The 12,604-nt window shown below is 38.6% G+C and overlaps 1 protein-coding gene across 1 annotated transcript; it reads left to right on the top strand.

The window, feature by feature from the left end:
* The first annotated feature begins 3,677 nt into the window (after positions 1 to 3,677).
* On the top strand, positions 3,678 to 4,322 carry LOC138870816 (GRIP domain-containing protein RUD3-like). Its single transcript, XM_070148657.1, has one exon. It carries the CDS (start codon positions 3,678 to 3,680, stop codon positions 4,320 to 4,322), a length of 645 nt encoding a protein of 214 aa, XP_070004758.1.
* Positions 4,323 to 12,604: the final 8,282 nt, after the last annotated feature.

Here is a 12,604-nt window from a genome sequence, read left to right as displayed (position 1 = left end):
AGGCCCTCGGCCTTACTCAATCATATACCTCACTAGCCTCACCATCATTAACAAATAAGGGGACACAACCCACATCAAGTATCACAGTATATTAGCAAATAATAGAGACTAAGGTAAACATGTATAATAATTTCTATGACTGAGTACAAATAATGTGAGAGTGAATAAAGCCTAAGCATCATCTCTAACATGACAACAGGCAAGTTCAATAACAAGTAAACACATAACCACAGATAATAGTTATTAGGCCTAGCAGCCTCACGGTACGGACCAAGTCTCAATTCCTCGAGGTATACACCCACATGTCTATCACCTAGCATGGGTATCACCCTCAAACAATCACATGATATCAAATTCTCCGGGTTTATACCCTCAAAACCAGAGTTAAAACTGTTACTTACCTTATCAACGTAAAATGTACTCCGGGATGCCCTCGTCTCTGGACTCGGTCTCTAAAATCTCTGAATCTAATCATAACCAGATTAATACCATCAATATGTGCTAAAGAATCGCATTCCACAATAAAAACTACAAAATATACCAAAAATCCAAAACCGGCCAAAACCCGACCCCCAGGACCATATCTCGAAACCCGTCAAAAAAAAGCAAAATAATAATCCTCGTCCTCTCCCGAGTCTAACCATATGAAATTCGTCAAAATCGGAGTTCGTTTGATCCCTCAAATCCTCACTTAAAACTCTCCAAAACTCAAGCTCTAACTCCCTCAATTTCACTTTGAAATCATCAATCAAGTCCCAAAACGAAGATGGATTCATGAAATATATTCAAAACCGAGTAGAGAACACTTACCCCAATTCATATGGTAAGAATATCCTCCAAAATCCCCCAAATCCATGCTCCCCAACTCAAAATATGACCAAATGAACAAACTCTTGTTTTATATATTTTTCTTCCAGCTATTATGCCTCGTTTTTTGTGCCAAACGATCCCGAAACTCGTATTTTATACTTCCAATAGATTCCTTATAAAAATTATAGTCAAGTTAAGCTTTTGAATCACTCAATTTGACCTTATAATGAATGAGATATGTAGGTTTTAATATTTACAAATAGTGCACATTTTTAAGTACGCTGTCAGTGGCAATTTCATAATTAATCTGAAAAATCAGGCAACCTAATTCTTAGTAAAACGATCATAAAATCCTCATACGATGTCCAAATTCGATGATTCTTTTTACTACGGGTCCGTAGTTACGATACAGATCTAGTGCTTCAATCAAAAAATAAATCGGAACTCATTTGTTCAATATGATATCATTTATGCTTGAAGAAACGACGTCAAAACATAAGAAAAACGAGTGCAACACAACCCAATCCTATTCGAAACTCACCCGAGGCCCTAAGTACCTTAACTAATAATTACAACAAGTCATATATCACTTCTCGAACTCAGTAAAACTTCCGAAACAGCCAAAACAATACCAAAACACCAAATCAACCTCGACTTCAAGCCTAAGAAATTCTAAACTTCCAAAATTCGCCAACGACGCCGAAACCTATCAAACCATGTCCGAATGGCCTCAAATTTTGCACACACTTCACAAATGATACTACGAACCTACTCTAACTTTCGGAATTCCATTCCAACCTCGATACCTAATTTTTCACTGCCGACCAAAATCGCCAAATTTCTAACTTTCGCCAATTCAAACCTAATTCTACCACGGACCTCCAAATTACATTTCGGACACACTCCTAAGTCTAAAATCACCCAACGAAGCTAACCGAATCATAAAAATCCAAATCCGAATTTGATTACTGATAAGTCAACTTCCAGCTGATGTTTCTTACTCTAACTAAGAGACTAAGTGTTCATTTCACTCTAAAACTGCTTCGAACCCAAACCTACCAACTCGATACAACTCAAGACAGTTGAACAACACATAAATAATCATAGATGGGGGAAATGGAGCTATAACTCCCAAAGCGAATGATCGAGTCGTTACATATACGTACCCCTTCACTTTTGGGAGTAGGTGAAGGAAGCGACCCAATAATCTTGGAATTTTACCACCGGTACCAAATTTATGTGGCACAAGTAGGCCCATCCCTATGGCGTAAGATAGCTTGCCTCTGCCAATTATGCTCTAAGATCGAGGAAACCCTAACTCTTGCACACATGATGAACCTCTACTCCCCTAAGATCTTCCGTGCAGGTGTGCTAAAACTTAGCAAATGCAATCATCATGCCTTTCTCACTAACATTGATGATGACAAGGACTATGGATGTATGCAATGTTTCATTGTCATTGCTACCAAGGACATCCTATCGATCACAGCACCTGCTTTTCCTGAATCACGAAACCTTTTTCGTAAGTCTTCGAGTATCTTTTTTCTTTCTAGGTTTTAAAACCACCTTCCTTCGCTACTAACTTTATACGTTCCTTATTCCAGCTACTCATTGGAAACCACTATGGGTTCAAGATCTGGCCCAATGGTATAGAAAATTCTGGATATCACTACACTAGAACCCCGAAATGGAAAGAAACGGCTCCCAAATATGGGTGAAAAGTCAAAACCAAGGTAACAAAAGTTCTTCTTCCCTTCTTTCAACCTTTTAAATATATCTTAGGAAGCAATTTAACTGTCTTCTTGTATCATACATGACTTTCGAAGGGATTCATCGTTTGTCCTTACATCGAGGCTCTAGATGACTCGGTAGAAGCCGAACGATTACTACAAAATATCCTTAACCGGAGGAGAGCTCACGATTATACTCGCACTTCCAGTGAAGGTACCTCCTCCCGGAGTCCCCAACCTAAAGAAAAGAAACCATAGAGGAAATGTACCTCCTTAGACGAAACACAAGAGAAGATAGTGAAAGAAATACCTACCGGACGGACCACAGTGGTCCTTGATAATGAAATAGCCGATGATGAAGAGGCTCCCCTTCTGAGAAGAAAAAGATATTCATCAAGTCAACTGGATACTCAGCTGGGAGAGCTTCAAACTCCGCCACCAGAAGAAGTTCAAGAACTCTGGGGGAAATGGAAATGGCCGAAAATGCTTCATCACATTTTTGAATCCCCACCGTTGCATCTGGTCAAAGGAATTTAATCCTTGACCTTCCTCCACCACCAATTTCTGAGTCGATTACAATTACCTCTCCATCTACACCAGTTGCTCTTTGTCCACCGGCCCCTTCTAAACAAATAGAAAATTCTCCTTCTCCATGGTCGCCAGACCATGGAATTCGGGAAATACTAACTTAGCACCCACTCAAGACCCTCATGGAAAACGAAGAGTCTTCCTTTCGGTTTCAAAAGAGCTCCATATACTTTCCAAGCCAGTCGATCTTTCTGATTATCTGAAGCTGTTGACCTCAGAAAAAGACTAGAGAAAGATGGATTCTCTCTCCGGTGAATGTTTACTAAATAATAGTGTGCATTGTTTGGCACAGATATCCATCTAACTTTCTTCTATCTATTTTTAATTTTTATTCTACATTAATAATTTTAACTCTAACCTTTTCAGGCCAACCTTCTTGCTTCCAAGGCCCTAGAAAGGTTGATTTTGGACAAGCAAGAGCTTACTTCAGAATGAGATTGGCTATTGGATGAATGGAATCAACTTTCCGAGCGTCTCCTAGTGCTGGAGGCAAAGATTTCTCAAATGGATGATCTTGAGGCCCGGTTGTAACAGCTCGAGCAAGATACAATGGTCCACAACCAAAAAGCCGCTCAATTACATGAAGACATCAAAGATGCAAAGGCTAGGTGGGTTGAACTGCATGATACTATGACCGATGCCTTCATGGAACAAGTTAATAACTTGGAGGCTAGCTTACGCTCTAAAATCGAGGACGATAATGCTACTGAGGAGAGGAAAACAAGAATGCTGGAAAGACTCAAAAGAGTCATGGAGCAGAATAAACTTCACTCAACCACCAATGTTGAGCTTGATTCCAAAATCAACATTGTGAAACCTGAAAATAAAAATCTCCAATCTAAGATTAAGAAACTCGGAGCAAAACTTCAAGACCAAGAAGATGAAGATTTTGTCCTCTTCGAGAAAACCTATGCCATATATCATACGAAGAGGAAGACTTTGGAGGAGGCCAAAGAAGGCATCACGAAAATCGATGAATGCATTACCAAGGCCCGAGAGCTGGAGACAACTGCTCATGAGAACCTCCATGCTCAGCCCGTTACTTTTGATTATTCAAATTCTAACTCCGAGTATTCAGGAACTGAAGGAGAAACTGAAGAAGATGAAGGCCTCGAACTGGAAGCAGAAGAACCTTCTCCCAATATAAAAAATGAAGACTATTCTCTCCCTTCAGGTTCTGGTAGCAAGAACTAATGTATATATTTTTCTTTACTTTTTGTAATTATGCCAAAACTTCTTTAATGAGTTTGGCATTTTGATTAATAAAAGAAACTCATTGCTTAAGTGTTGTGCAAAAAATATTCTTTTTCATTTAGCTGAGAAAGCTTCGGGGATCTTTTTACATTCGATAGCTTTTGATTCAAAGCATAAACACTTCCAGAATATACCCTTTCACAATTAGTATTTCATATGAGAGGGCCCTTTTATTTACGGTGCTTTGGAAAGAGGACGTCTCCTATTCATTCCGGTACAAACATTTGAAGTTTTAACTAACTTTCAAATGATAAAATAAATTAACTTATCATTAACACTTTTAGTGCCTTGTCATATATTATTTCCCCAGAATTCAAATGTTAAGTATGAGAATTCCAACATTGGAAGTCTTTCATTTGTCGATGACCCTTCCTTCGTAGTATGTTTTACATTGATGTCTCATTAGAAACCTTGCCAGAAAAACCCTATTGGGACAAAAAGTAATTGAAGGGAAAAAGAGTGCAGCACATACATTAAGTATCAGCAAGGATCTTAAGCAGTAATATCTTTTGAGGCGAGTCACGTTCCAATTGCTTGGCAATTTAATTCCACCTTTATTTTCCAATTCATATGAACCTTTAACGGTTATAGATGAAACCTAGTAAGGTCCTTCCCATGTTGGCCCTAGTTTCCCGGCGTTAACTTCCCGAGTGCTTTGAGTAACCTTCATCGGAACCAAATCCCCATCATTGAAATATCGTAGATTTTCTCTGCGGCTATAATACCTTTCCATCCTTTGCTTTTGTGCCACCATCCTCGTACATGCCAAATTTTGGTGCTCTTCAAGCAATTCTAGTTCGTTGTTTGTTTCTTCGTTTGTTTGGGAAAACCTTAAGGTCGGTTCTCCCAATTCCACTGGGATCAAAGCCTCCGATCCGTATAAAGGTGAGAAAGGTGTTTCACCCATGCTCAACTTTGTCGTGGTCCGATATGCACATAACACACATGTGCATTAGCATTAGGGTGGTATGGTGATGATGTAATTCGTTTAATCTTCAATCCTTCCAAAAACTTTGTGACTTTGGAACCTATGAATTGTGGTCCATTGTCACAAGCAATTTCTTTTGGTAATCTAAACTGGTAGAGGATATGATCCCATATAAAATCGATCATTTCTCATTCTTCTATCTTTTGGTAACCACCTGCTTCCCCATTTAGTAAAATAATTAGTTACAACCAAAAGAAATTTTATCTTTCTGTGTCCTGGTGGCAAGGGAACGACTATGTCCATCCCTCATTTCATGAATGGCCATGGTGACACCACCAAATGTAGAAGTTCCATTGGTTAATGCACTAATTGTGAATAGCGTTGACATGTATCGCACTTTTGTATAAATATCTTTGAGTTTTGCTCTATCTGGGGCCAATAGTAGCCAACTCTTATTAAATTGAGAACCAACAAGTCACCACCGAAATGGTTCCCACACACTCCTTCATTAACTTCTCTCATTACATAGTTAACCTCTAACACCCCTAAACACCTAGCCAAAGGCCCTTGGAAAGACCTCCTATATAATTGTCCTTCAACAAGACAGTAACAAGCTAACTTGGTCTGTAGTGCCTAGGATGCTTTCGGGTCTTCAAGTTATTTTCCATGCCTCACATATTCGACAAACTCATTTCTCTAATCCCAGATTAAGTTGGTTGAGTTAACGTCATAGTAACCGTCCACATCCAGCACTGAATGCAACAATTAAACCACCGCACCATAATCAGACCCATTCATTTTCATGGACGAACACAAATTATCTAATGTGTTTGCCTCTATATAATCCTCTCTTGAAATGTGGATGGTGGACCACTCCCTCAACCGAGAAAGTTATAATTGAACCTTGTTCAAATATTGCTGCTTGTGCTCCTCCTTGGTGCCGAAAATTCCGCATACTTCGTTCACCACCAGCTGGAAGTAACAATTTATTCCAATGACCTCAAAACCTAGACCTCGAGCCAGTTCAAGTCTTGCAACCAAAGCCTCGTACTAGGCTTCATTGTTAGTTAGTGGCACAGTTCTAGTGGCCTATCTCAGGGTTTTCCCTAAGGGAGTTATTAATACTACCCCGAGATCGGACCCTTTTACGTTGGAATATCCATCCGCAAACAAGGTCCAAACTCCCGATACTATTCCCCATACCAACACTGCTTCTTTAGCAGCTAAAGGCATTAATCCTGGACTAAACTCGACCATGAAGATGACCAAAACTTGTGACTAATTGCAGTACTGGGCCTATATTCAATGTCGAATTCACTAACTTCAATTGCCCATTTAACAAAACGACTTGACAATTTAGGCTTATAAGGACATTCCTCAAGGTAAAGGTTGTCATAACAACTATTAGATGACACTAAAAATAAGACCTAAGATTTGGAGAGGCTACGACGATAGATAATACCAACTTTTCAAGGTGTGGATATCGTATTTTCGCTCTTGATAATATTTTAGTAACATAATAAACGGGAAATTGCGTAACTTCTTCTTGCCGGACCAAATCAGCACTTATCGCTACTTTCGAGACCGCCGAATAAATCAATAGTCGTTTGCCTTCTCCTGATTTTTGAAGACAATGAAGGGCTATAAAGGTAACTAATTAGATCTTTAAGTGTCTGCTAACATTCCGGAGTCCATACGAAATCGTTCTTATTTTTCAAAAGTTGAAAGAAATGGTGGCACTTCTTTGAAGACATCGAGATTAACCTACTTAGACCCGCCAATCATTCAGTCAACCTCTGTACTTATTTCACACTTTTTAGCTGGTCCAGGATATCCTCGATAGCTTTGATTTTATTGGTATTTACTTTGATTCCTCTTTGAGAGACCAAAAATCCCAAGACTTACCAGAACCAACTCTGAAAGCATACTTCTTCGGGTTGAGCTTCATGTTATACTTCCTCAGAATGCCAAACGTCTCTTAGAGAATTTTCAGATGATCTCCTGCATTAAGAGACTGAACTAACATGTCATCAATATAATCCTCCATGTCTTCCCTATCTGTTTTTCAAACATTTTATTAACAAGCCTATGATAAGTGGCTACTACATTTTTAAGCCCAAAAGGCCTCACATTATAGCAGTATGTGCCAAAATTTTGATAATAGAAGTCTTCTCTTGATATTTCTGGTCCATCCTAATTTGATTATACCCGAAATAATCATCAAGAAAACTCATTAACTCATGCTCGGTCGTAGCATCAATCATTTGATTAATGTTTGGGAATGGGAAAGAGTCTTTAGGGATGCCCTATTTAAATCTTTATAATCTATACACATTCTAAACTTATTATTCTTTTTAGGTACTACCACTACGTTAGCTATCCAATTGGGTTAATATACCTCACGAATTGAACCTATATTAAGTAACCGGGTTACCTCTTCCTTAACAAATATGTTTCTGGCCTCTATTTTTGGTCGTTTCTTCTGTCTTAGCAGAGGGAAGTTAGGATCCAGACTTAGCTTGTGAACTACCACTTACAATGGAATACATGTCATATCTGAATGCGACCATGCAAAATAATCAACATTAGATTTTAAAAATTCTATAAATTTTAACATGAGTTCGAGACTTAACCCCGTCCCTCAATAGAAATTTATTTCCAAGAATTATTCGAACAAGGCCACTTGTTCGAGTTCTTCTATGGTTAATTTGGTCGCATATGTCTCCTCCGGTACCTCAAATGATCTAGGTACCTCATATATTTTTGAAGACTCCATCTCCGATTGAGATGGAAGATGGCACTGGTTCCTATAATTAATATTTACTCACTTCTTTTCCCTTGCTACTGGAAACGGTTACAGTGTTCATTTCCCTTGCATCTCGTTGATCTCCTCTGATCTACTTGATCCCTTTTGGTGTCGTCAATTTTAACACTTTGGTATGTTGACGGTACAACCTTCATTTCATGTATCTAAGGCCTTTTGAGGATTACATTATGTCCCATATTGATATCAACCATTTTAAACAAGGCGGTCTTCGTTACCCCTTCAGCATGTGTAGGCAGCAAAATTTCTCCTCGAGTTTTCACACTCGTTAAGTTGAACCCGGCCAAAAGCTTTATTACAGGAACTATGTTCCCGGTCAGCTTTGCTTGCTCTAAAACTTTCCATTGTATGATGTTGGTGGAACTTCCTGGATCAACCAACACATCTAAATTTAAAATCTAAAATATTAAGAGATCATAACGCGGGAGAAGAAATCCATCAGCATCTTCTTCTGAGAAAGTGATGTCATCTTCTGAGACCTCTCAGATCCTCTTTCCATGAGTCACCAATATCTTCATCTTATTTTCTACCAAAAATGTCAACCAGTTGTCCCGTCTCCACCGAAGATCATTTTTATCGTCATCCTAGGTGACCCTGTAGCCGGTTTTGATGGTTCTGCAACATCCCGATTTCTACCATAGTTGTTCTTGGCACAGTCGCTCAAAAACTCTTAGAGATAACCATACTTCAACAATGTTGCTACCTCTTCTCGAAGATATCGATAGTCCCCAGTCCTATGGCCGTTAGTTCAATGGAATTCAAACTATATTAGGATCCCTTTGGCTAGGATCGAATAAAATTGGTTTTGGGAACCTAACTTCTTTAATATTTCTCATAGCCGACACCAATTATACCAGGATGATGTTAAAATTGTAATCGGACAACCTGGGATATGCTGAATCTTGGGACCTCGATGCCTCTTTCTCCTGCAATGATTTGCTACTCCGACCACGATCCGCCCTTCTATTGGAAGCGAACCTATCCGATGACTGGAATCCTTTATTACCATACCTATCAGCCCTTTCGTAAGGCCTGAAAATGACTTCTAGAGGACCTCCAATCTACATTAAAATTATCTTTAGAGTTATGTTGATTTCAGTCATGATTCCGTCCTTTGGAAGACATCGAGGATCCAAGTTGATCATCTTCTATTCTGATCTTTGACTAGTAGCGATTGTGAATATCTGCCCATTCGGTTGCCTGAAATTCTTGCAAGCTTTCTAATCGGAGCCAACCCTACACCACTACGAAGTGGCGAGAGCGGTCGAAGCAGCTTTTACTCGAGATGGTCGGGATCGAATCCACATGGAGCTAGAAGTGGGAATTGGATTCCTATCTAAACTAGAGATGCATAGTGCTCTTAATTACTCTTCCAATCATCTTTTGATTGGGAATTTACTTCTAATATTTATGCTAATGATAAGCTAAATTAAACTAAGAATGATTGCTTGTAGGGTTTTCTAATTAGCTAAAGAGGCACTAGGGAAGTGACTTTCTCCTAGGTGAATACTTGACGGGATCTAAAGCCTAATGCAAAGATGTTATGTTGGGGGTTGTGATATAGCCAATGCATGAAATTACTCACTCTATACCTCTCGGTAGCTTGATTGACTTTTCCCTAATTAACTTTCTCAAGGCCAATTGGGTGTCAAAATTGCACAAGCAATATAGGCTCAAGTCGGGTATTACTATCTCTAGGTTTAACCCTTTAATTGAGACTATCAATCTCTTGATTACATCTCAATTCCTTGTTGGACTGATTTTCCTAGATTCAAGCTCTCTTTCTCAAGAAGAGCCCAAGTCAAATAGGCACAAATTAGTGTTTGTAACCACTACTTCAACATAGAAAACATCAATCAGTCCAAATATCAACTACCCATAAACATCTAAGCCTTAGATCAAAAAACCCATCAAATACCCACACTAGGGTTGAGCCACAACCCTAGCTAATGAGTCTAGCTACTCATAATAATGCAAGAAAACAGAGAAATAGATGAATAATAAGCCATAAGATTTAATTTCAAGCTAATAATTTAAGATTCAATGATAAACCCACTATAAAATTACTCAAAATAGTCAAAAACCACCGTTCACGTGCTCAACTGAAAGTTAGATTACAAAATATGCCCTAAAAATGTAAAAAGAAAGTATGTATACTAGGCCGAATTTTTTGGAAAAAAATACCTTTGACGAGGTAGTGCGGTCCGCACAAAATGCACCGCGGACCTCAATGAGGCTTCTTGGATTAATTGATCATTCTCTGAATCTGGCCACCAGGGGCTGCATAAAATGCACTCCGACCGCGGTGGCTTTAATGCGGTCTGCACAAAATGGCTTGCAGACCGCGCTGGCTTCATTCTCCATCTTTCATAACACTCTGAATCTCATCTCTACGTACCGCACAAAATAAAGTGTGGCCACTGTGAGGCTATTGCGGTCCGCACAAAATGGTTTGCGGCCGTAGTGCTTGAGTTACCAAAAATTGCATCTCTCTGAATCTCCTCACTGCGGACCGCACTAAATGGATTGTGGCCGCAGTGGATATGTTTTAACTATGCTTGGACTTGTTCTTGGTACTTGTGAATATTTCACTCCTTTTTGAGCTGGTTTTGACTAATTGTCACCTTTTTGACCAAACCCTGCAATCAAGTACAACAAGTAAGCCTTTGGGACTATTTTGTATACATTTTTAATCAAAACTCAAGTTAAAAGAAGTGTAAAATGAACTAGAATCCCTAGTTATCAACTCCCCCAAACTTAAGCTTTTTCTTGTCCTCAAGCAAACAAAATAAGACCCACCTTCCAAGAAAATTCAGCTGACCTAAAGTGACCTCATCTAGCATTAATTGGGACTAACATTTGCCCTCATTTCAAATGAATTATTAACAACATTGCCCTCATCAATTGGTCATTGTGGAATCCAAACTCATATTCCATAACTCTCCCTAAGCAAACCTCACTTTTAGATTGTAGCAATCAGAATGAGGATTGTGGAAAACACACTTATCCCTCTCAAATAAAGGTCACAAGTCCGGTTTTAAGTACCATAAGCTTGCCCCTTCTATGAGTCACCGCTAATGTAAGCTTCATTCAACTCAAGATCATATAAGGCTTTTGTGGAGATATAGTGAAGGCTTTTGGTTCAGGGTAGGAAATATTTTGTGTAGGTAGGTTCCATCTTCCCTTAAGCACTTTATTTGCTTCATTTTGGCACATATTCTTTTGACTTTGTGAGTCATTTAACTTCTTTCTTAGGGGTTAGAGAGTCACACTGTCACTCTTTCTTATTTATTTCAAACCTTTTTTTCTCCTTTCTCAACTTTCCACACCTTTCATCTCTTTATTTTTATTGAATCCCTTCATTTTTTTATTTTTTTTACATTGATCATTCTTTTTGACTTTTTGATTTTCTTTCTTTTTCATTGCCTTTCCTTTTCTTCATTTTATACCTTTTACCAATTTGTTGCATTCCTCGTCTCTCCCCCCAAACTTATGCTTTTGCCTTGTTCTAAGGAAAGATTGGGTGCCAAGAGAGGATAATTTTAGAACGCGTAAAGGCTTGTATAGTGGTTTTTTGAAAGAAAAAGGTCTATGGCTTAAAAGGGTTGACTAGGGATATTATCATTGGTAGGCTATGGAAGTTTTCAAGACATCATTAGGATAAAGGAGAGCCTATAATCACATCTCAAGTCAAACTACACTTAGAATTACACCTAGACAAACATTCAGGGCAAGTTCTAGACTAATGGCTCGGGACTTGGACTTGCAATTCAAATTCTCACCACACAAGCTATAGGATTGCTAAAGAGACAGATTCGAGGGCCCACAACAACCTTAGCTAAGATTTGAGCAACATGAATGGTCCCGAAAAATCACTTGATGATTATCGGCCAACACAAGAGTCTCAAGGTCACAACTTTCACTATCTTATACACAACAATTTATTTTTGACCATAGGATCAAATGCAAATGTGTTAGGCCCAAGTGAAGCTTTGCTTGAGGAACCCTTACTAACTAGCTACTATTTACATAAAAAGCAAAAGAAAACAGACTCAAACCCTTAAGAAGGTTGTCATGCCATCCATTATCGGGAAGAGCCACCCGGTTCACACAAATTCCACCTTTGGAAAGAACCGTGGTATTAAGAAAACCAAAGGCTTATTGAATCCAAAACACAAAATAAGAATCTATCAAAATGAAATAAGAAGCTATGAAAGAAAAAATGCGGAAAGTAGAATAAATATGTACAAGAGGGGATTTAGACGAATATACATAAGAGGGATGAATATATACATAAGAAAGTAACTTTATATACAGAAGAAAGTTGCAAAGTACGAAAAGTAACTAAAATGGTAAAATTATGTACATACCAAAAATAAAAATAAAAAGCATAATAAAAAGAAATTAATGTCATATATACGACCCAAATCATCCAAAATATGGCCTACCCCCTCAAATGAGAGCTAGCAT

The sequence above is a fragment of the Nicotiana sylvestris genome, chromosome 6 (assembly GCF_000393655.2).
Source record: "Nicotiana sylvestris chromosome 6, ASM39365v2, whole genome shotgun sequence".
In the NCBI taxonomy this organism is placed as follows: domain Eukaryota; kingdom Viridiplantae; phylum Streptophyta; class Magnoliopsida; order Solanales; family Solanaceae; genus Nicotiana; species Nicotiana sylvestris.
The sequence above is the reverse complement of the archived record's forward strand: the minus strand, read 5'-3'. Positions and strand labels throughout refer to the sequence as shown.